Here is a 15,412-nt window from a genome sequence, read left to right on the forward strand (position 1 = left end):
TTCTTCTAATAACTTAATCGTCGTTCACTGCTTATTAAAAAGTTATTAACAAAAAAAGTTGGTATCTATTTTGATTACCGACCGTAATGTATTATACACAGCTAATGTATTTGTCTAATGCATATAATTTCCAGATATAATTAATTTTTGTTATTGAAACTTTGTTTACATATAAAGGGACGTTCAAAGAAGAAAATTTGACAGTGTAGATTTAATTTGAATGTATACATATATAGATATAGTAGTCGCAAGGAAAGGGCTCCACGCATCCCACCGTTTTGATCGAATCTTTTCCTTGCGACTACTATATCTATATATGTATACATTCAAATTAAATCTACACTGTCAAATTTTCTTCTTTGAACGTCCCTTTATATGTAAAAAGAAGTTTCGATAACAAAAATTAATTATATCTGGAAATTATATGCATTAGACAAATACATTAGCTGGACCAGACTCCCCCCTTAGGTATGTTGCAGAAATCAATATTTTGAACAACTTTTTCGTATACGTACAGGGTGTCCCAGAACTCCTGTAAGAACCAGAAAAGGGGCTAACTGACACGATTTTGAACAACAATTTCCCTTGCAAAAATGTCGGTGAGGGCTTCATTTTTGAATTATTAACGAAAAAGCACAGCGCCCGATTAGCGTAAGCTCAGATGCGAGAGCATAAGCTCGAGCTAGGACTGACTGGTTACGCCAGGTTGCTGCGTAGCCAGCTGAGCGCGCGCTAATCGGGCGCTATGATTGGTCGGTGTTTTTTGTTAATAATTCAAAAATGAAACTCTCACCGACATTTTTGCAAGGGAAACTGTTGTTCAGAATCGTGTCAGCTACCTCCCATTTTAGGTTCTTACAGGAGTTTTGGGACACCTTATATAACCTATATAACATACATAAAAAACACACAAAAGTCAAAAGATTTACGCGTAGTGTGCGATTGTGTAAACAGACAAGTTAATTTAGGTTATACATACGAATACACTATACAGGGTTTTCAAAAAAAAGCATTCAATATTTATATGCTGTATAGGGCACACTGTACTGAATAAAAAAGCTTTAGTAAACATAGGTCCAAAGGTCAATCGTTTCTGAGATATAAACATTTTTATTTACTAGTATCACGATTGACTTACTACTGGGTTTTCGATATTTATAGAAGATTTTCCGCGTGTCCACCGCTCATTTCTGTACACGAAATTGGAAAAATGAAATTGACGAAATTGTCGGCACTTGAATGGGAACATTCAGAACGGAATTTATGAACACTGACATTAACATCGCATGCGATGGAAGCAAGTAAGTCAATCATGTTACTAGCAAACAAAAATGTTTATATCCCAGAAACGGTTGACCTTTGGACCTATGTTTACTAAAGCTTTTTTACTCAGTACAGTGTGCCCTATACACCATATAAATGTTGGATGCTTTTTTTTTTAACACCCTGTATAGTTGCGTACGCGCATGCTACAATTGCTACAGCCACTGAAGGCAACCAAAAACATAGAGATGTTAGACAATTATACAATTATTGCCTGATAGAAAGACCTTCTGAATACTTTAAATAGTAGAATTTCTAAATGAACATCTGTATAGCTCCAAGTCGCCAAAGAGTAATCTATATTCTCGATTTAAACGCTAATTTCGACAAAAACAAAATACCTTTGTATTAAAAACATAGAGATTTTATAGATGAAGTAGTGAAGCCAGACTTTTGGCCCTACCACAGTTAAAAAGTAATTAAAAAACGGCGGTATCCTACCTGTTTCTGTCTACTGGTACATTTTTATATCATTCTTATGTTAATGACAAATGGTTATCGTTACATCGTTATATATATTATAAGCCTATATATGCATGCCTATATAGACAGGCCTGTTCTATCTATAATATTTCCATTATCACAAATCGTTCAATTACAATCCATGCCATCTTCTTGTCGTATACTACACGAGACATTGAACTTATTGGAAATGTCCTACACGGATTTCATCAACACTAATTTTGACAGACACCAGTTTCGACTAACACTACTTTGGGCAGAAATCAGTTTTAATCGACACTAATATCGTCCACGATATACTTTTTCTGCATTTAATTATGAAGATCGTTTAATTTAATTGTAACTATAATGTATGTAATTATCCACCCAGAAAATGTATATCGCAATCAATATTGGTGTCTATTAAAACTGGTATCGACGAAATCTATGTCGGTCATTTTCATGAGACTTGAACCTGTTCGCGAGTGGCCCTCGACGCTTGAACAAACGGATACAGACACCGAGGAAAAAGGATACATTCGGAATTGCGCGCTAAGTTCGCGAACGGGGAGAACGGGCGGCGGAACATTTGTAAATATTATGCAAATTGTGGAATACGATGTGTGCGCACGGGACACAAGCCGGACCAGTTGATCTTGACACATACACATGGACTGTTTTGAAGGTAACACCGACCGCGTAGACAGAGAGCCCGACGTTCGAGGATCGAGAGCGGACGAGAACGATTTTGTCGATACCAGCGTTACGATGTCGGAAAATCCAGTAAGCTTCGTGGTCGGGGATCCCGACGCCGATCCGAACGAGGAATTGGAAATCGAGGATAGCTTCCCAGACGAAGGGTCCGATCTCAACGTTCTCCAAGCCCAGCAGAATGTCCTTCCAGGATTGGTTGAACGCCGCAAGCGGCTCAGGTGATTTTTCTTCTTTTTTTTTTTGGTTTCTTTTACATCGTTTCAATTGAAACAGGTATACCGTGACCATTAAACTGGGAACTATTATTTATTTATTTTTTTTAACTTGAGAAACACCGGGGGAATCTTCGTCTATTCGATTGAAATGTGAGGTACTTGGATATTTCAATAAGCGGGAAGTTCACAGGGTTTGACGTTTTGTTGAAACGTGGACAAAGACGAGATAATCGGTTGGAATATTTATTAAGACATGTAATTACCGTGATTGTTAGACTAGAATTCGTAATTTTTGTTTTGAAATTGGAGAAATTTCAGGAATATCTTCCTGTACTTGATTAAAAGAATGAGGTACTTAAGACACTTAAGCAAGGGCAATTCCAAAATCCCTTCGTATCTATGGACCATCTTGTGGAATCGTGGACGCAGACAAGATAATCGATTGAAATATTTATTGGAACGTTTAATTACTATAACTATTAGACTAGAACTTTTAATTATTTTTTTAAACTGGGGAACCCTTCTATTACTTGATTTCAACACGAGATACTTGAGGAGGAAGTTTCATAGCTTCATTCAACAATTGTTTTACGTAAACAATTTATTTACTCGAAGATCTGCTTGCTGTGGATTTATTATACAGGGTGTTAAAAAAGAAGCATTCAATATTTATATGGTGTATAGGGCACACTGTACTGAGTAAAAAAGCTTTAGTAAACATAGGTCCAAAGTTCAACAGTTTCTGGGATATAAACATTTTTGTTTGCTACTATCATGATTGACTTACTAATGGGTTTTCGATATTTATAGAAGATTTTCCGCGTGTCCACCGCTCATTTCTGTACACGCTTGGCATCTTCGTCTTACAAAGTCACGAACTCTCTCGAAAATCCCACATTTCTGTCGAATTATTTGACAAGCATGGTGGATTCGGTTACATAGTTCTTCTAGGTCATTTATCGGCGTGGAATACACTTGGCTTTTTAAATATCTCCATAAAAAGAAGTCCAGTGGATTTAAATCGGAGGATCGAGGAGGCCATGCAACTGGCCCACCACGTCCATCCACCTTTGACCGAACACCGTGTTTAAGTGCTTACATAAAAAATTACATAAAAAATTAAGTGTTTACATCAAAAATCTCAATTCTGACTAAATCTCAATGAAATCTACTGTCGGCACTTGAATAGAAACATTCAGAACGCAATTTATAAACACTGACATAAACATCGCATGCGATGGAAGCAAGTAAGTCAATCATGATACTAGCAAACAAAAATGTTTATATCTCAGAAACGGTTGACCTTTGGACCTATGTTTATTAAAGCTTTTTTACTCAATACAGTGTGTCCTATACACCACATAAATATTGAATACTTTTTTTTGAACACCCTGTACATACCATATGAGTTATCTAAGACATCTTCTTAAAATATTTCCGTCGCTTTTAATGATACGGATATGTGTCTCGAGAGAAAAGTGTTGAGTTCAGAGAGAGACATACTATGATAAACAAACAAATTATTTCGAAGTTATATTTTCCGAGATTTCAAGCCATTGACGTTTCTTTTTAAACGGGATTAAGTATTTCCATTATCATAATCTTGTACCTGATAAAAAGACAAATTCAAACATGTATAATATTTTGACCTCCGGGTGACCTGAAAAGTTATTCTTGTAGAATCATACTCCAACGTAAAAAGTTAATTAAATGTTCACGTGTTTAATATTATTAAATATACAAAAATAAAATGTTATAAAATGTATTGAAATTTATGTCCCTCTATACATTTTTTTAAATTCATTTTATAATAAATGTTGCACGTTATTTAGAGTTAGTCGCATATATTCAGGAGTAATTGATTGGCTTAAATGAACTTTATTCTTTACTATTCCTCATCGGAAATAATCAAACGGGTCTAAATTACAAAGTCATCTGGAGGTCTCAACATAGTACACAATATTAAATTTGTCTTTATATCAGCTATAATTCAATTTCGATAATGAAAATCTACCATCTAGTTTGAAAAAAGGAAAAACGCCAATGACCTTGAAATCATAGAAAATATGACTTTGAGATAATTTTTTTGTCTATCATAGTATGAACCACACCTAATCAAACATTTTTCTCCTGAGACATATCTTCATATCATTAAAAACGCTGGAAATATTTTGAACAGAAGTCTTAGGTGAGACTACCTCTGAATATTGAACAATACGAAAATCATTTTTATTTAGATGCCGAAGCTACGCCAAAATTGACTATCTTTTAACATTCTCCTGTACCAATACCCTTTATTGCCGTGACTATTAGACTAGAACTCTTACTTGTTTTTTTTTTTAACTGGTAAATCATCTGGAGAATCCTCATGTAGTCGAGCTATACTTGATTAAAACTCAAGTTACTGAAGTTCCTTCGACAAGGGTCCCAAAGTCTTCAGATTTCGACGTCTTGCGTAATTCGTACGAGGAAACGAAATAATCGGTTGGAAAATTTGGTCAATACGTTTAGTTGGATGCTGTGCCATTAACGAACCGGTTTTACAGGGCCTTTGTGTTCGACGAAGGTGTTGAACAGATCCGAAGCGAAGTGCCATTGTGAACGGATGCATTGATTTATTGTAATTATATACGATGAGATGACAATGATTTTCAATCGTTCAACAAAGACTTATCGTTGCGAGAGTGTTGAGAGACTACAATTATAGACATCTGCTACTATTGTATTACGTTTTTCTGCATATTCGTTATTAATATTTTGATTAAGTTTCAGTAATATTATTTGTTAGAGAATGTTCGGGAGCAGATAGTAAAATTGTTGGCCAAAAGTAAGGCTTCTTTGGAAATCAATTCTGAAAAAAATACATGTCGAATGGAGTAATCTCCTCCTTTTTCAAAGTCGGTTAAAAATAAATTCAAATCCTGACTTTTCCTTGTATACAATGTATTTGTGTATCTTAGAGATTAAGACAAACTTTTGTCAGGTGTATAAATGTGTGTTGAAAATGGCCATGTAAGGGTTTTGTTAAAAGGGTTATTGATTTTGCAGTAATTCAAGGATTAAAAATAAAGTTGGTGGTATTTCTTTGACGATGGTCATTTTAGAAACCTGTAATTTTGTGCTGAACCTGTGAAGATAGAAATGAGAGCACAGTGGTTGAAATAGGAACTATAAATTGGCTTATAAACATTCATCGATTTAAGGAGCTATTTTATTTTTTCTTTCAGATAGTATATTTTTCACAAGTTCAGATCCAAATTGCAGACTTCTAGAATAACCATCTCGAAGAAAATTTCGATGTCGATATACTTCAAGCTATGATTACTGCAGAGCCAACATTACTCTTTTAATAATGTTTATTCTAAATATATTAAATTAATAAGAATTTTTCTTAACTTTCAAGAATTAAGATGCATATAAAAATAAACATGGACGAGGAAAAGTCTGGACTGTAATGTAAGTTTAAATGACATAACGACATTTATAAAGCAATGTAATTTAATGAAAAATTAAATTTATAATATAATTGAACATACTAAATTATTGAAATTCGATCTCAGAAAATATTGTCCCCTCAGCTGGTTTTAATTTTCGCTTTTCGACGAGTTTTACGCGCACAATCAACATTAGTGGACGAAATCTAATATGCAGGCCTTCTGTAATAGCCGTAATCGTGACAATTCTCCATTCGTTCGAGGACGGGGCTGCAGTCACCTTATGACTTGTTCAAATATCGTTGAATATTTATGAGCTATACAGTTAGTAAAACGCGAGGAATCATTCTTGCGCGTCTATTTCACGGTATATGCGCCTAAATGCATTAAATTCCACAAAAAAAATAATGTGAAACTCGAGGAGAAATATTTTTTCTTCGTCGTAATCCTGCAGTATTAATAGCAACCCTACTATGGCAATGCCAACGTTACTAAACTAACATTCGTTTCTAAAATTCATGAGTTGATTTTCATCGTTCTTTATCCTTGTGATAATTGCGAATTAAATAAACAATCACTTTTTATAGAAAATACTGGCTTAAATGTCGCAAACGGAAGTAATTGGTAGAAGATGAATTTAATTCTTGTGTAAAAGTTAGTTGAAGTTAAGAAAATGGGGTACCCTCCGATCGGGCAGATTTTTTTATCATAGGTAGCCCTTGACTTGTCGATTCCAATGGTGGTCACTTCACCCTTAACTCTCCCCTCTCCCACGGGTCAAAAACTGAAATAGTCTAAAAAGTGTTTTTTGTGCACAACTCGGTGAATACATCATTTGAAACTGTTTTTTCCGTGAAGGAACATCAGTTTTTTACATTAACAGTATTTAATATTGCCGCTCCATTAAAAATTACCCTAAACCTACTCGGGTAGTATACAGGGTGGTCCACGCAATTGTTTCAAGTCATAACTCCGTTATTATTGCATTTGATTCAAAGAGCACTACATGTGTAGGCCTTACAATTTTTTTTGATGCAGCAGTGCATATGCAATTAACAATTGTATCATTTCTTTAAATAGAAATGCATAATTTTTTTTACACAGATCGATTCTTTTGTTCATTCTACGTAAAAAATAATTAGGGTACCATGGCAAACAAATTATTAGTTCTCGAGATATGTTCAAAAAATGTCTTTATTGAAGAAGATGCTTCAACGCTTCTCCATTACATTCTAAACATCTCTGATAACGTTTTTTTTAATGTTTGTATAACTGCGTTTAAATTATCTGCATCACACAACACAAAAGTATCGTACATATCTTGTTTCCCACTGTTAGTAGAATACATTTTCTTGTATTTAGTGAAATATAGTTACACTTTTTCAAATTCTTAGTTTTTGTACTCGACTTACGATACGTGCATTACTACAGAATGATGGAATGCTTACTCGTGTTTACCTTACTATCTAGTCATGCGTTTGAGCATCTTTTTCAATAAAGACATTTTTCAAAAGAAATTTTTTGAAAATATCTTGAGAACTAATAATTTTTTTGCCATGGTACCCTAATCATTGTTTACGTAGAATGAACAGAAGAATCGATCTGTGTAAAAAAAAATTATGCATTTCTATTTAAAGAAATGATACAATTGTTAATTGCATATGCACTGCTGCATCTAAAAAAAATTTTAAGGCCTACACATGTAGTGCTCTTCGAACCATTTATCTTTCTCCTTGGCATTTTTTCGTAAATGCAATAATAACGGAGTTACGACTTGAAACAATTGCGTGGACCACCCTGTATACATTAACGATATTCAATATTGCCGCCCCCACCAAAAGCTACCTTAAATCTACTCGAGAGCAGATTTCAGATCTAGCGCTATGATGTTCCTCAACATAAACAAAAAAAAATTGGGAATGATGTATTCACCGAGACCGGTGCAAAAAAAAAAACAATTTTTGGGCCATTTCAGTTTTTGACCCCTGGGGGGAAGGCAGGGGGACTTAAGGGTCAAGATGACCACCATTGTAATCGTTAGATCAAGGGCTACCTATGATAACAAAATCAGCCCGATCGCAGGGGTACCCCATTTTTTTTAACTCCAACCCGTATTTTCCATAATCGAGTGTCAGTTTAACTAAAGTTAACTTTCTTATCTGATCTCAACGAACGTTTTATGTTAAAATAATGAATAATAATAAATGTAACGCATTTATAATGCTACCTAAATATCAACACAAAATAGATATATAAACAGATATTTTTTAATTTATATTATGTAGGTAGTTTGAATGTTACATAGAAGTTCTGTAATGATAAATTACTGTTTGTAATGAACATGACGATAATGTTAAAGTTACCAACTTTTGTGCGAATCCATTCAACATAGAGCTTGTGTTACATTAACAAAAAAATATTGGTGGACCGTTTGGGACATGTGATTGTGTTGAATCTCACACAAAATTTTCCAACACTGTTCTTTCGCATACTAAGTTAGCTTGTTACTTTGGAAAATCTGGTTGTGGCCTCGAAAGATTATTTTCGATGGCGTGATCTCCGATAAAATGTGGACCACGGCTCTTTGTACAAGTAGATCACGAAAATAGTGTGCGTTATCTACTCTCATAAACGAAGTACGATTGTTTAGGCTAGTTTTCGATTTACTGAATAATCTACAGCTAAACATGTCGCTATTCTTCTATTTCAAGATTGAAAATAAAACGATTTACGGTTCAACAATATTAGATTGCTTAAATTCGATCTTAAATTCGCTACTTCTTTAATTTGTCAACAAACAATCAGAGTTTACTTTTTTGTATTATTATTTTAAATAAGATCTTCTTTGAATAACTGAAATAGCAACCAAAACGTACGAGTTGATCGAAAACTATACCTAAAAATGAAATGCAACGATTCATGAATAATCCGAGAATGTGATTAAAAAATGAATAAATCGTCTTGGTTTTACTGCCGTCGATTTTTTATTAAAATCACACTTCTCGATACTATTTTAGCTCACACTTTTATAATATTTTAATATACATAGTAATCGATTAATTAATGTACAATTAACTTTTTTCTCTCTTAACACTTTATTTACTAGTCTCTTTAGAAACAGTTTCCAATTTAAAATAGAATTTTCTATATAAGTGTGTAGTAATCTAAGCTAACATTAAATTCTACATATTGTATAATCGGTATAATAAAAGATTTATCTGTTTTCTTAAATCGACCATTGTAAGTAGATGACCAACAACTCACTTAATTACTATAATTCCTGCAAATAGTTCCTGGAATAAAAAGTCTATAAATACACTACATAAAGTGTTAATATGACATTTGTTGCCATAATTTTTTAAGCAAACATGTACATTATTCCTATGCCAATAGAACTAAAGACTATGTGATTGCTAATCCGATCGGAGCATGATTAGATCGCACACGACACGCTCGTAGAGAGTTAACAAAGTATTGATATCGATTCAACAAATTGCACAGTTTCCTATCTTATTTATAGACGAATAGTTTGAATGCATTCGTGGAACATACTATATGTACATTCAGAACGATTTTGATAAAGTAACGAAATTTATTATCGTTTCGAAAATGAGACATTAACAGATAATTATAAATTGTTCGATAAAATTATTATCGGTGTGTGAAATAAACTAGATTGCGAGTGGCATTAAATTTCAGCTAATTATCTCTGTACTTTGAATTATTAATTAAGAGATGATGATCGTGACGCGTTGTCTGGCAGTGGTTTTTGAAAAACATAAACCATAACGTGTGATTTCTGTATTCTCGTACATTGCCAATCAAGTTTCGTAATCTCAGTCGGTTATATAATTATAGCGACATTTAAAACAGTTGAGCAGGCTGCAGGTCTTTCGCATTGCATAATATTAATAATGTTGTCAACAAATGTTTTCACGGATAGTTTAATTAGACTTCTTCGGTCATTTTCTTTGAACAGAATCGCGTATGAATAAACAACGTTAGAAAAGTTCGTGTACTTTTTATTTATTCTATGCAGTAATGCTGAATAAATATGCTGAATAAATGAATTTATTTACATGCTTTGTAAACATAAGATCAATTTATTGAGACTGTTTAAACATTTAAATTATGAGAATGTAGTGGTTTTTTAATTCGCGTCTGCTCGTGATGAAAAGAATAAGAAAACACTTTACAACAATTTGTTATTATTAAATAGAACACAAATATTTCTTCCATCCCCATGGGAAAATAGAAATTGTCAAATTATGTCCAGTTTCTTACTGATTCTGACGCTACTGCGTCTCTAGATTAAATGATATTCAATAATATATTAAATTTCTATTTCCTTTATATTAAATTATGTTAAATAACCTTTTCGTAGTCGGCGCAAAATTAAAAATTTTTAATTCCTGCTTAAGTTAGTTTTTGGTGAAGGCGGTAATGTTGAATGCTGTTAATGTATACATGTACACATGAGGACCAAAAAACAAAACTCCTTACAATTGCTCAAGACTAGAGTTTTACGTGATTTCCGAGTACTTGCCTCGATGAAATGTAATAATGGAGAGGGCCATTGTCGTTCCATTCTCTTTCCTGGTCGACTGTGTGAGGGTTCGTTAGAATAAGAAACGCTACCAGTAGTTACTGATACTAATAATGAGTTATTACGCGCCTGTTTGTCGTTTTATAAACCCATTACTTTCGGGTGGGGGCAGGTATGGCCAAAATTACTTCTAATCGAAATTAATTAAATAAATGTTTCCTATATAAATAGGAAAAAAATACAAAAACAGAGTTAAATTGGGATTTTTGTACCTTTACTCAATTGTTCCTAACTTCGGTATTTATCCATAGATTTTCTCCAACAGAAGCTTGTTTTCTTCGTAAAAGTGCGATCTATACGTAAACAATAAGAAACTGGACATAATTTGACAATTACTATTTCTCCATGGGGATGGAAGAAATATTCGTGTTCTATTTTATCCGAAAAAATCAAAGTTTCTCATATAAATTGGCTCGTAATACTTAGACTATTGAACCGATTAGAAAATAATGTGAAACGCAATTGTTGGAAATTCGATTATCTTTAAAATGGCATCTTGCGCGATTCAATCGGACGTTTCTAAATCGAGATATGGCCCGACATATGAAGGTATGTCAGAAAAAAAAAATTCATATAAAAAAACCTATCTATAGAAAAATTTTTCTTTGGATTTTCGAGTTTAGTAGGCTAAAATACATAAGAAAAAAAATTGTGGCATTGAATGTACATTTTGCCTGTAAAGCTCTAAATTGTAAAGCGTTACAGTCGAATATCTCCGAAAATATTGATTATACACAAAAATGTTTCAGATGAAAGTTGTTCAATACTGAGGAGGGCATCATGTGGTGGAACTTTTATTTCTCCCGATAGACACTCCAAAGTGAGGGGAAGGTCAATTTTCATTTTTTAAATGGAATGTTACGGGTTTTTATCCACCATCAAATAGTATGTTTTAAGACAAACTTAACAACCTATGACTCAAGGTCATTCAAGATCAAACTTGCAGGGAAATGGACAAAATGTGTGAACGTTACCTGTATGAAGTTATCAACCCATTTTGAAAATTTTAAAATTCCAAAAATTGTTCCAGGTTGTTCTAGACTTGTTCTACATTTTTCCAGAAGATAATATTTTTATAATAAATATTTTAGCGGAAAATTGAAAACAAAACAGTTTTTTGACCTGGCACCTCATTTTTCGAAAATCAAATCTTTCGTGGTTGTTCTAGATTGTTTTAGTTGTTTCAAACATTATTCGAAAGTGGTAATTCTCCAGACACAGAATTTAAAAAGATATAATAAAAAAAACGATATCGAGCGCACAAACAGTATTCTTACATCTACGGCTATCTGGATCGTCTTCTGAATACCGAATTGCATATTTAAGCTAATAATTAACGTAACAACTTGGAATAACTTTGCTTTTTGTCAGAACAAATTTTTTAAGGGCACTTTACTCTTAGCAGTAAACATATTTTTAACTTCCCGATTTATTGGGAAGTTATTGTATTTGCCCCTAAAATGAAAAATCGATTTTTTAGCAGATCTCCATGTTTCAAGGCCAATGGAGTAATTTTAGCCTATTTTTAACTAGGTGAATAACTTTTTATAAAAATACAAAAGTATTTCGTGAAAAGTACTTGCATTGGGAACTTTTTGAATTTCGATGTTTATTTACAGGCATCCAAAAAAGCAGATATGTAATTCTAAACGAATATATCTACATCTTCAGAAAACTGTCTCCTATCTTTTGAGACTAATTAAAACGTTCTAGCGTTTATAGTTTTCAAGTAGGACTACGTTTCTCTCAAAATTGTTCGATTTTACAAAACCTCGTGTTTTTCGAAAACTGAGGATGATGGAGCAATTTGGGTTTCAGATTCGTATTTAGAGCGAGGAACACTATAAGTATCAGCCAATGGATATCGCAAAACCTAAAAAGAGTTTAAATTTCTTGGACAGTGATTCAATATTTTCGGAGATATTCGACTGTAACGCTTTATAATTTTCACCCTGTATACTATTTAAACTCCTAGTATTTCATCTAGTTTCATAACTTATTTTTTATCTACTGAAAGGAACTTTTATTTAATCGAATATTAATTTTGTTGAACGGTACTTTTGCATTCTTACAATTTTGCAGTATGTTTGTGATACGTCTGTTTCTTGTTACGTGAACAAATATTGAACGAAGTACAGTAAAATCTCGAGCACTGCAGGAGGCTTGAGCTGAGAGCTGCAATAATCAAGGTAACCCATTTCTACTACTACTTTCCACTTATTACTTCATGACTACGCCCTCCATTCGTCAATAGCTTACAATGGTCGAAGCTCTAGTGCAATAATCGAGGTTCTACTTGGATCTTTAATATGATCAACTATATTTAGTCCATTATATTATACATTTCTTTTTAACAACACTTTTCTCCATATATCTCTCCATTGAATGTGCTCTTTCGCAATTGTCTTTCTATCTTCGATGTGCTTACTCGTTAATAGTGACTTCCTTTTTTTTCCGTTAGATGTGCTAAGAGTTTTGCAAAATACATTCTATATCTCTCACCTGTATAGATAGTTTTGCTTCACATGCAATTTGGCTGGCTGTCAATGTAGTATTAGACGCTACTTTTAATATTTCATATAGGCCCCCTGAAAAAGAAGTAAGCAAACTATTATGCGAATAACATAGAACAAATAAAGTCAAAGTACAACTTAGTCGTGACGTTTTGTGAAATATTTAATTCTATTCAAAATCTAATTTTTACCGCTATCTCTAATTTTGCAACGAGTATTAAAAGTTGTGCTTTTTATTTATTATTCGAAATTTGTATCTGGATAATAATTTTAGCCATTTCTACCACCATAATGAGTCACGAAAAATATTTTGACAAGCTATACGTAGATCTTTATATATAATATTAGATGTGCGATGTCGCATCATAAGAATATTTGATCGAATTGAAAAGTGTTTTAAGATACTCACTAAATTCACTGCCAAGTTAATTTCGTGAGACTCCCTGGCCTGAGCTCGTGGTATATTCATCATAATTTATACCTTCAACGCAGCACTTTTGCTTCGAACAAATCGATCCAAAGTTTCCACGTAGGCCACGCGTTCCAACATCCATTGGATTTTTACATAGCGATTTCTCCATTCGTATTTGAATGTCGTGCGTTAATATATGACGTCGCAGTAATCGAAACATTAGACTCATGCGTAAATGCATGACATGACGTTCAGCGTGTTAATAGTTCAAGCTAAACTCTTGAATGTTTAAGAAAATTTCTGTTCCTGCCTTTAGTGGCACACTACAGAACAAAATTTTCGAGGAATGTGTTAGAATAAAAAATTGCTTTTATTAAGTTACTTCTTATTAAATTTTACCTATTCCAACCAGATAACATAAATTTTCTTAGTACGTCGGGTAACCTACCATTTTATTTTATAATTATTTTAAATAATTGTGTAAAATGAATTGATATTATTTCTATTTTTAAATAACGGTACGAAATAAATTATTTCAAATAGCTATTTCTCATTTTCATTTTCAGTTAAAATTTGAATCCTATTAGACAGTCTGGCATTAATTTAGCAACACATTTTTTTGTTACGTTATCATAATTATTTAAATTTATTTTATGCATTTCGTATATGTGTGTTTCTTTATGTAATAACAAACAACTAGTATACCGTTCTTTTTACTAACTAAGAACAACTATGACGAATGAAAAATAAACACAGAAGTGGGTCACGAGGCAAACAAGATTGAGAAGCACTGGTTTAGAACGCATGGTCGTTCTGTGCATTTCACCGTAATTTACAGAAGTGTCAATTAAATTGAACAATCTTGGAAAACATTATAAAATATTTATATAGAAATTGGATTTAATGGAGTGGTTTAGCCCACTTCTAGTCCGACAATTATCAATATGGCGAGCTTAGCAGTGTTAAGTGTGGAACGCTATTGATAACACAATCGGAGAACCTTTTCACGTGCAAAAATGTTGCGTTATCGGAAGAAATAGATAAACCTGCAGTCGTAAGAATAAGGTATAATTTAGACAGGAATTCTACCGTGAAACTACATAAAATCTTCACTTTCAGAAAGAAGCGATTTGTTTGTTTTTCATTTTCAGTTACATTTCTATTGGGTAATTTGTATATTATATATATAATAAATATATAAATACCATAGTGATCATAGAACTCTATTAAAATTATACTGATTATTGTTTAGTGAAGTCTTATATAATCAATATACAGTGGGTGTAGAATGTATTCGTACACCGATAAATTTCCCAAAAAACTTTTGTGTGAAATTGCAGTTTCTTAACTTCTTTTTTTATAATCAATGATATTTTACAACATTACTAACAACAATTACTAGTTAATATAATTTATGAATTAACAAAAAATTGCGAAAAGTGGGTAAAAGTATAGACGCAATAAGTATTTGTACGATTCTTATGACGAACCATTTACAGTAGAGTTTATAACATAAACACATTATGAATTAAAAAACATCAAATTTCCAGTAAAGTACTTTTAAAAAAGGCTCTAATAGAGGAATTGAAAAAGATCCCACTTCGAATAACTAATAATTTAGTTAATTTAATAATTATAAAATCAAAAGGAAATCCCACGAAAGAAGTATTAATGTAAATTAATGTAAATTTCTTTTTTTTTTTTAATGAAGTTTTAAAAATTAAACAGTTGTGCGAATAGTTATTGTTTCAATG

The 15,412-nt window shown here is 32.7% G+C and overlaps 1 protein-coding gene across 3 annotated transcripts; it reads left to right on the forward strand.

Moving 5' to 3' along the window:
- The first annotated feature begins 1,978 nt into the window (after positions 1 to 1,978).
- LOC128888659 (uncharacterized) lies at positions 1,979 to 11,874 on the forward strand. 3 transcript variants are annotated; one of them, XM_054145724.1, is made up of 2 exons: positions 1,979 to 2,696; positions 5,240 to 5,903. In XM_054145724.1, the coding sequence occupies exons 1-2, from the start codon at positions 2,434 to 2,436 to the stop codon at positions 5,292 to 5,294; spliced, it is 318 nt and encodes a 105-aa protein (XP_054001699.1). In that variant the 5' UTR covers positions 1,979 to 2,433; the 3' UTR covers positions 5,295 to 5,903. The 3 variants fall into 3 exon arrangements, with proteins under 3 accessions (XP_054001699.1, XP_054001700.1, XP_054001701.1); XM_054145725.1 differs by lacking the exon at positions 5,240 to 5,903 and adding an exon at positions 11,483 to 11,874 and having other exon boundaries at positions 1,988 to 2,696; XM_054145726.1 differs by lacking the exon at positions 5,240 to 5,903 and adding an exon at positions 5,921 to 5,944 and having other exon boundaries at positions 1,988 to 2,696.
- Positions 11,875 to 15,412: the final 3,538 nt, after the last annotated feature.

Source organism: Hylaeus anthracinus, unplaced genomic scaffold (assembly GCF_026225885.1).
Source record: "Hylaeus anthracinus isolate JK02 unplaced genomic scaffold, UHH_iyHylAnth1.0_haploid 11994, whole genome shotgun sequence".
Taxonomy (NCBI): Eukaryota; Metazoa; Arthropoda; class Insecta; order Hymenoptera; family Colletidae; genus Hylaeus; species Hylaeus anthracinus.

Excerpts from the sequence above, each read along its gene's own strand:
- LOC128888659 (XM_054145724.1), top strand. The coding sequence starts at position 2,434 with ATGGACTGTTTTGAAGGTAACACCGACCGCGTAGACAGAGAGCCCGAC. Across the intron at positions 2,697-5,239 it reads GAACGCCGCAAGCGGCTCAG|GGCCTTTGTGTTCGACGAAG; the intron begins GTGATTTTTCTT and ends CCGGTTTTACAG.